Below are 10,060 nucleotides of genomic sequence, written 5' to 3' on the forward strand. Positions count from 1 at the left end.
TGTATGTTCATTGAATGCTTCAACGTTAAGGAAATGCTTTTATACGAGATATCTTCCTTAACCTAAGTTATTGATTACCATGTTGTTATTAATGCATACCTATTCTGGATGACCACTCTAATCAAGCCAGCCCCTGCCAGATCAGACAGAAAATCCGTAGACACCTGCCGTATTGTGGTACAAAACAAGACTTGAAAACATTATTCCCTGAATCTGATCGCACACATAAATTTCTCTTTTTTTAAATAATCTAATTCAACAATAAGCCAGGTATTCCGTAATTGACTTATTTGATTTGATGGCATTATGTGATAACAAATTATGTAGTTCATATGTTAATGTTTCAATGTATGCTACCATCACAAAGGCCTAACATATTCATGCAAACTTAAACAAGTGTGGGTTATCTCACATCATTCGTTCTGCACACTTGACGAATGAAGTAAAATACTTCATAACGGAAGATGAAAAGAAGAAACAGAGTCCGGTGCTTATACAATAATGTAATGTATTATGCCATACGCTACGGAACGCCAAAAATAAAAAGTGTAGCTCCGGGGAATATTTTTCTCTTACTATTACATTTCACTTATACTTGCAGGAAGTAGACCCAATATTAGTGAAGAAATAATGATTAAAAACAAAGTACAATAATACAACGAACTTTAAAAGGCATGTCATTCTTTCATATACATGTTTTTGCAAGTTATTTTCATAACGGTATTATGATATATTAATTTTGGAAAATATTGTAAAGGAACCCTTTCTTCTAACTTTCTTTGTCAAATACTACCCAGCAGCGTTCATGAAGAAATTTTATTCTGCAGAATCGATAAAATCCCCAAAAGAAAAAAAGCGGAATAGAAGTAAACAATTGTAGGAATAAAACAGGTCTCAGCGTACGTCTCTATACATATGAGTTGTATTAATATACATCTTCAAGTTATCAATGGCTATACGCGTTTTTGGCATCTTTCTTCTCTTTTTGAAAGTACGAAGGCAGATTGTGTGGTTGATGTCCAGTTTACTTCGAATACCTGAGTCCACAAGGGTTAGGTGAGGGCATGCGAATACCAATAGCCATGTCACGGTACGAGTGAATGGACGGACTCACTATGAATCTTGTACCATGTTTTCTCGTATTCCCAAGTTCTATTATTATAATATTGGCCGTGGCCATTGTTACTAGTCGTAACAATTATTTATAAACTATTCTGACAACATCGACGAATTCATGCGCAGTAAAGTAAATAAAGCAACTTCGCATGTAGTAGGGTAACCCTAACACTAAAGCTAACCCTAAACACTAGCCCTGACCCTAACCTTAACCCTAACCGGAAATTATTGTTACTCCTAGTCGTAAAAATAGTACTCCTAGTCGTAAAAATAGCCACGTTAAAGCAACTGCGCATGCGTATTTATAAATTATTCTTAAGACTAGTCGTAAGAATAGCCACTTTATATAATACTATCTGTTTCTGCAGTAGCGAAGGATAGTTGTTGGCTGAGACAGAATTACAGAAATATAACTCAGGTGAAATCTCAGTCGGTTAAGAATACAGACTCCTATAGATCCTTTGCTGCTAACAAAATCCATGTGATGCTTCCGATCTAAAATGTTAACAATGTAACATCCAAAAAGTTAGCAACATGAGAAAACTTGATATGTTTGTGGAGCATGGATATTAAGTCCCTTGCAACTAGATATGGTGGACTTATTGCGAACAGAAAATATCACAGAACAGGTCTTTTTGACATAAAGTGAAAGCTTGTTAGTCTTTTTTAAGAGTAGCCGTAATAGACAATGGGTCAGGCACAGAACAAAACAGGTTAGCGTTGTCAGAATAAAGAATCACTGAGATCAGATCCTTTGAACGATGCAGGTCGTTTTTGTCAATGATAAAAGGAGAAGACCATGAACTGACTCCCGCGGCCCGCCACAGACAACATTATTTAGGTTTGATGCATGGTTACATTTTCAAAGGGAGTTTATAAACCATTGCAAATTAGCCCTCTATCAGCTATCTATCGAGCTTAGAGAGTAGAAAACCATGATCCAGGGTGTCAAAAGCTTTCGGGAGCTAATGGAAAATGTCATTGTCGTAGTGACCTTTTCGAAAGCGGACGAAAGAGTTTTGGTGTAAAATAGGAGGGCTTTAGAAGTAGATTTCCCCGTAAGAATACCAAACTGGCCATTGAATAATGAGATTTGCTCAGTAAAGAAATTGAAAAAGAAGAAGAAAGGATTTGAAATATAGGATTTATAAAAAAGGATAAATGCTTTTTCGTCTGAAGTTAGAAATAATATGACGATCATCGCTTTTTTTGACACAGGCAGTCCCCTTACAATTCTAGTCTTGGAATCGTATATAAATTGCTTCATGCAGGTTAAAAACAATAACTGAGTGGCTTTGCAATATCAATGCTGACATTTTCCACTATACTTGGAGAGATATTGTCAATGCCGGGTGAATGCGTCGTAATTGGAAATGATTCAGTGTGTACAGTTTACTCGTTGGCTTGGAAACTGCTTTAGTTTCACATCTATAAATATATCTATCATTATTGTTTCTTGCCATTTCTTACATTCAGCTCTCCGCTGCTTGTGCCGAAAGATAATGCACTATGGATCCAGGACAACTGTTTGTGAATTTCATCCTCGTGTCGAGTTTTTCAGTCGAAATTTCATCAGCGGGTAGTAAGTCATTTTATAGTAATATCGAAAGTCACAGATTTGAGTTTTATTTTTATTACCACTAGCTGCACCAGTAATTTGAAAGAAGCCGTATTTGTAACTCGATGTGTTCGTAAAGAGTTTTTTTCGGTACTTAAGTAAATATATTTTATGTGTTAACCTGTATATCAGAACGTTAGATGATGGAAGACAGTCGCTAAGGTATTTTCAACACTGCTTGTACCAAACATTATCGAGCGGAGGTACATGTACAACAAAACATGGTTTTACAACGCAATAATAAAGGGATTTTCATTTCTATTTCCAGATTTGTGTGAAGGTCAATTTCGAACTTCGCCAAGAGAAGGTAAATTACATCCCTGTAGTGTATAGTCTATGTATTTCTCTCATTACTGATAGCGCTCTTAAGCACTCAAACGCAGAAAGAATAATAGACTTTAACCAATTGATGCATTTGCCACAATCTTGATCAGTATTTATTTGTGTAGTGGAAATTGATTAATGTCACGATATTTAGACTATTTCACGATCAATCATAGTAATTGTTACTCACAGAATGCGTTTCTTCATGTTTACCTCACTATTTTGAGTTTTCCAATTCACACAAAACATATGTGAAACCTGCATTGTGTTATAATTTGGACGGTAATGAGATACAAAGACCCACCAAACTATTATCAAATTATTATAACAATCTATTATCAAACGCTTACTCTATAATATCAACAAGCATAAATTAGTTTTAAACATTCAAAATGAACTAATCGCACATATTTTTTTTCAATTCTTCATTGGAATAAATTGCAGTTCTATTGGAATGAAATTGCTAATAACCTGCCAATGAGAAGCAGCTTCATATTATGGTATTGACAACATAGATACTTAATCGTCTTTGAGATCCATGATGGTAATGTCTCTTCAGATGTGAGGAGAGATGTGGCGACATCATCTACTGAGAAAAGCGAGACGACTTTTGCACTTATCACTACACCAGGCATTACTTAATGATTAACATTGGTGTATTTATGTAGCTCATATCACGTGGATACGTATATTTCTTACACTGGTACAAAAACACATTAATGATCAATTATATGAAAACTTGTTGGTAGGTCGTCTATTTCTTGCTGATATACAAAGAATGTTGTTTATCCTTTGTGCAACAAAATCATTTCATAGACAAAAAAATGTATCACTTAAGTAATAACGCAGCCTTTTTGATATTGGCAAGCCAACCTTTTTACTCAGATAATAAATTTGGTATCGTTTTGTAAGTTAGTATTTCGAAGCCTCTTTTTCAGATCCTTTATCCAACAACATGACTTGTATATAAATAGTTCAGCTTTCAGCATGATGAAACAGTGGTGATCCTTGTGTCAGCTTAAACAACTTATTTCTTCTGTTCTAACACCATGTTCCTCGATCAGAGTAAATTATAACATACCGCCTCTATTCGATGAATATTAATTGCGTGACAAGTTTATTCGCTTGCATATTTGCATATTCTATTCGACCATAAGCAAGATTTCCTTCACATTTGCTAATATTTACCTTTATGAAATTTCTTCGTTTATTTATGGCTGCTTGTGTTTTTTCTTCAGACATCGATCCATGTCCACCTAATCAAGTACAAAGTACCTGTAAATGTGAGGGTTCTTGTGCAAATCCCTCTTGCAGCAGGACATGTACTGATATTACAACATGTGTGTGTCCTACTGGTTATTTGATGCTAAATGATGATTGCGTCCCACTACAAGAGTGCGGATGTTACATGAGGCATGAACAAACAGGGAGCGAAACGGTATTACCGGTAAGGAAGTTAATTATATCTCTTTGACAATGTGTATCATATATGACAATGTTTCGTATTGACCTAAACATTTGCATAAATGACCATACAATCCAATAAGACAAAGCACGCCAAATTTCCTGATACAACTCGAAAATGACAGGAAGAATAATTTTGCTAACTCAAAGGTTTGTATAAAACAATGTTTCGACAATTTGAAAGTACATTAACATGTGGATTTGAATGATAATCAGCTATTAGTGCCAAGATGCTAAGTAATTACTCATTATCCTCAGAGGAAAGTATGGCTTAGTACTTATAGAATCACTAGTTATTGAACTGACCAGGGGCACTCTTTGTTCACAATATATGTCACTGTCGTAAAGATTTATAATCCTAGACATCCTTGAAAGGTAAATTTCAACACATTGTCAGTTGATTCTTGTGATGACGTGACTTTAAAGGCATGTATACTCATTTTTGAACGTTTCCTATTTTCAGGATGCAGGATAGGTTATACACTGTTAGATTGATACAGCGATAAAATGCAAAAATATCAATATTAGAAATGTGACTCAAGACCGTTATTACTCTCCACTGTCACGATCTGTCACTCTAATTCGATGATTGTGTGACATTGAGCGCATGTTTCACAACATGTTTTTGTTACCTTCAGGAAGGAGAAACTTACACCTCTCCAAGCTGTGATAAGACATGTGTTTGCAAAAATGATTACCTCATATGTAACGTCACCGAAGGTTGTGATCCTAAAGCAGATTGCGAATATAGGGACGACATACCGCAGTGTTATTGTCGTCAGGAATACATCGGAGATGGTCTGAAATGCTACTATTCTGATTGTACGCAATTGTTTAATGACGGAGAAAATGCCAGCGGTGTGTATCAAATGAAACCTACTAATTGGACTGGTCCTCCGTTTGAGGTGTACTGCGATATGACCAATGGAGGAGGCTGGACGGTAAGTCGGGCACAGAAATTATAGAATGTGACAAAATTAAACTGTTTGTTCCAGGTAGGTTTTTTAAAAAATCTTATACCTTTTAAGAGGAAAAGGAGAGCAAATGATATTTATGTAATGTCGTTGATTACATAAAGTGTTGTATTCTTACAGTAGTGTACCCCTAAACCGTTTGGATCTTTGTTTACATGATTTTCACATTTGCAGGTATTCCAACGACAAATGAACGACGCTCAAGATTTTTATCTGTATTGGAGTGATTACAAAGCAGGCTTTGGTAATCTAAGTGAGAACTTCTGGCTTGGAAACGAGAAGATCTACAGCTTGACAAAGCAAAGACGATATGAGCTGCGAGTCGACATGATTAATGTTAACAATGTTCCTTTATACGCCGTATATGATTCCTTTAACATTACCGACGAATCACAAGAATATACTCTACGGCTTGGGAACTACGTTGGGGATGCAGGTATGTGTCAATGTTCCCCAATAGATGAAAAATCCTCCATGAAAGATTTGGAATTGAGCTTAAGGAGTTGGAACTAATTTGACCGCTTTGTTATTTGCCTCTGAAAGAAAAACATACTAGGTGGGTAAATAGTGTGCTTTATATAACTTGAGGAACTTATAAAGCGTTTTGCGCGGACATTGTTAGCACAAAAGTCCTGCATGTCCGCCTTTCTATTGTTGTTTGTTTGTTCACATTACCTTAGAATAGTTTTCTCATGATCATAAGTAGTGCAGTTTAATATATATATATATATATATATATATATATATATATATATATATATATATATATATATATATATATATATATATATATATATATATATATATATGACGTATGCGCATTTTGTTCTTACTTTCCAAACAAGTTTCATTTAAAACTATACCATGAACAACACCGACCGAAGGTTTGTTCTTATGTTATCCACAACCTCCTGCGATCCTTCTATCAGTAATAAAATATGATTCCCCCTCCGCCTCATGTTATGCCATAATCATGTTATCAAAATTGAAAAAAACTGAACAATGGTTGTGTTATAACACACACACACACACACAAAAGACGGAACTGTTATAGCTTGCGTAATCAACATATTAGTATGAATAGTACCATGGTTTTGCAACTGACATCCACACAAATATCACTTTATTGGCTGGACTGATTTTTTCTCCACGATTTAACCCCCTGACCTTTTAATTTTCGTTTCTCCTTTATGACTGGTTTGCTTTTGCCAATCTTTACCTATTTTGATTTGTTTTATCTCACATTTATCCTGTATTAAACTAGGAAGTGAGATTGTGTGTATCACAGCACAACATGCAACCGTATAGTATATGGAATCATCAATTTCATTTTAATAGCCACATTGTTCCCCTTTTCTTCACATGTTAACAGGTAACGCGTTATCCTACCATAATAACTTCCCGTTCACCACAAGAGACAATGATAACGATGATACCGACTACAGTTCCTTCAACTCGGACCAAAACAATTTAGGTGTTCAATTTCAAGGTGGATGGTGGTACAGACAGATGGCAGATATCGATTTCTCCTCTCTCAACAGCCCCTATGGGACTGACAAGAAGTTTTGGTTGAGTAGTCCAGAATACGAACACGTAATCCGTTATTCAGACATGAAAATCAGGGCAATCGCTTAGTTAATCAAATAATAAAAAAGATCCTTATTTGCATGAGTACATCAGGCCTTTTCCCTTTTACATGTCCGTTAATGCGGGTATTAAATAAAACTGTAGGCTTTGTTATTGGGTAACCTTCTTATATTATATTTTATCTGCGGTAGTGGGAGGTTTCTTTACAGAAGTGAAGTGATCATCTTTTTTGGGGGCAATAAGATAATTTATTTTCTTTCATTTGCAGTTGAGAACACACTGGTTTAAGTAAATTTCGCCGGCATCTCTATTATTGCTATAATTCGTGGCGTGCGTTTCTTTTACATTGTACTTCGTTATTCAAGATCCGTATACAAAATTGTACCAAATTATGACTACAAAGCACTAATTGAAATGATGTCAATATAAATAGTATACTTTTTCCCTCTTATTGTCATACTGTTGAATTAATGTGTGTTGATTTGGTGTGTGTGTTTGTGGTTATATACAATTATTGACGATGTTTATCTAAAGTATCTATTGGTATATCCTTCTTCAAAATGGTCAAATATCTTGCCATTTTCTTCATATGGTTCTGGCATTTACAAACATTTCGTCCCTACTTTATTCTGATTTCATCAATCAATATATATGAAATAATCAGAATCATGTAATGTTTGCTACGTTAACTATTAGTAAGTTGATATATTCACTATTGATATATTACAGAATATTAACTATTTGATTATCGTTGATTGGTTGTGAATAAAAGTAGTGTTAATGTTTGCTTCTTGCAACTATCTTTATTTTCTAAATCTTTTCATAGATATGGCTCTTGACCCGTTAAACGATTTATTTTTATTATTTTTTTGCAATTCCACAAGCGGGCATATTAATGCCTTGATTAGCGAGCTATTCTCAACAAAATAATTTTTAATAAAATCATAAATATGATAAGAACAACCTCTAAATTGAGATTCGTTAGTCGGTAATGGGTGATTTGGTCATGAGAGCATAGTCCGTCGTTATTAGGCAATATCTGTTTGTAAAGTATGGTCATCCGCGTCTTGAAACGTGTTTAATTAATAATACTTTGAAATATATGCCCAACTTTATACAAATACTGTGAAAAAACTGTCCACACGCGCACATGATATAGTATAGTGATTAATTCTTCACTTTTCTGAGTAATTTAGATCACTTAACCGAAACTTTTGATTATCATATACCCTTTCTGAACTTCAAACATCCCAAAACCTAGCAAACATACGCCATTAGCATATTATCAGTTACTAGTACTGTTTTCTTTGCCTATATGCTAAAGAGAAAAAAGTACAAGTAGTGTGAAATAAGGAAGATTAAAGGTAATACTAACCATATTATTATTCTTAGTTAAAGTTGGATAATACTCTGATCAAGCAGATGAAAGGGTAAGGTTTATTTTGTTCCTATTCTAGCTCAAAAATCTAAACTATCATGATCAAGAAAGTTGCAAGTGCCATGACAGGTCAAACTCTCAGCAATCATGTGGTGAATAGTGATAAGTGATAAGTGCAGAAGTCCTCTCGCTTCCTCAGTAGATGGTGTTGCCACATCTCTCATCACATCTGAAAAGATATTACAATCATGGATTCATATTTTTTTATAACAAAATTATGTCTGTTGATATTTTGGAGTTACTGCTTAATAACAAGTTGTAGTTTGGTGGTTCTTTTGATCTTTTAACCGTAAAATGATAACACCATGTATTTGCCACATTTGACAAAATAGCAAGGAGAACATGAATAAACGAACTTCTAAGAGTGGAAGAAACTATGATTGATTGTGAAATATTCTAAATTCGTTACGTTAATCGGTGTCGATTACATAGATAAATACTGATCAAGAGTGTGGCAAATGCATCAATTTGGTGGAATTATTTTGTTCTACCTGCGCTGGAGCGCAATTTAGCTTAAGAACGCCATGAGTGATGAAAGAGATATATAGACTTTTCATTACAGGATGTCATTTACCTTCTCTCAAAGAGTTTAGATATTGAGTTTCAAAGTCACATAAATCTGAAAATAGAAATGAAAATTCCTTTATAATTTCCGTTGTGTTTAAATGTTTCGGATAACACACCATTAAAGATAAACTGTGTAAAAACTGGTTGGAAAGATGAATTAAATATGTGTATGACCAACTAACTAAGAATATGTACCCTTCACTTTTCTGACAAGTCCCAAAGAGTCTTAAATTTTAATGAGAAGCATGATTTAAATCAATTGAGCGATATGAATAAACAAGAGATCATTTGACAGATTTGAATGACATTAGAGAAACGTATAATTGGTGAAAAGACTTGTGAAAAGGACTTGCTTCGGCAAAATCTTCGGTAAAATCAAGACTTTTTAAACACACATGGAAGCAAAAACTATATACTTAGCGGTTGTAGTATCTAGTGCTTGAAATATCCTGGTTACTTGAAATGAATCATAAATCAGTTTTCGTACTGTATTAGTTGATTAGGATCTATATAAAACCATTTCTTGTTGTTCATGTATCTTCGCTTTGTTAGGTTTGAGAGAAGCAGTTTTTAAAACAACTTTACTTATAAACAAGTTTGGCTTAAGTACCGAACAAAAATATTCGTTTATAAACACATTGAGATACGAATATGTCTTCTTTCGAATTACTGGTGCAGCTAGTGGTAAGACAAATAAACACCAAAAGGTAATTTGCAATACTATACTATAAAGTGTCTCACTACTCGCAGATGAGATTTTGAGTAAATAATTCAACACTAGGATGAAATACACAAACAGTTGTCCTGGATCCATACTCGATACTAAATCAGCACACGCAGCAAAGAGATGATTGAAAGAAATGGCAAGAAGCAATAATGATGATGACATTGATACATTATAACTTCAGCAGTTTCCAAGCCAATGAGTAAACTTTATACACTGAATGCTTTCCAATCACGACGTTTTCACCC

General features: G+C 34.4%; 1 protein-coding gene across 1 annotated transcript; it reads left to right on the forward strand.

The window, feature by feature from the left end:
- Positions 1 to 2,520: 2,520 nt before the first annotated feature.
- On the forward strand, positions 2,521 to 8,091 carry LOC139981304 (fibrinogen-like protein A). Its single transcript, XM_071993574.1, has 6 exons — positions 2,521 to 2,698; positions 3,003 to 3,041; positions 4,297 to 4,505; positions 5,161 to 5,463; positions 5,671 to 5,932; positions 6,869 to 8,091. The coding sequence occupies exons 1-6, from the start codon at positions 2,626 to 2,628 to the stop codon at positions 7,129 to 7,131; spliced, it is 1,149 nt and encodes a 382-aa protein (XP_071849675.1). The 5' UTR covers positions 2,521 to 2,625; the 3' UTR covers positions 7,132 to 8,091.
- Positions 8,092 to 10,060: the final 1,969 nt, after the last annotated feature.

The sequence above is a fragment of the Apostichopus japonicus genome, chromosome 15 (genome assembly GCF_037975245.1).
Source record: "Apostichopus japonicus isolate 1M-3 chromosome 15, ASM3797524v1, whole genome shotgun sequence".
NCBI lineage: Eukaryota > Metazoa > Echinodermata > Holothuroidea > Aspidochirotida > Stichopodidae > Apostichopus > Apostichopus japonicus.

Coding starts and splice junctions, on each gene's coding strand:
- LOC139981304 (XM_071993574.1), top strand. CDS start 2,626: ATGGATCCAGGACAACTGTTTGTGAATTTCATCCTCGTGTCGAGTTTT. Junction 3,042..4,296: donor TCGAACTTCGCCAAGAGAAG/GTAAATTACATC, acceptor TTTTTTCTTCAG/ACATCGATCCATGTCCACCT. Junction 5,464..5,670: donor CCAATGGAGGAGGCTGGACG/GTAAGTCGGGCA, acceptor TCACATTTGCAG/GTATTCCAACGACAAATGAA.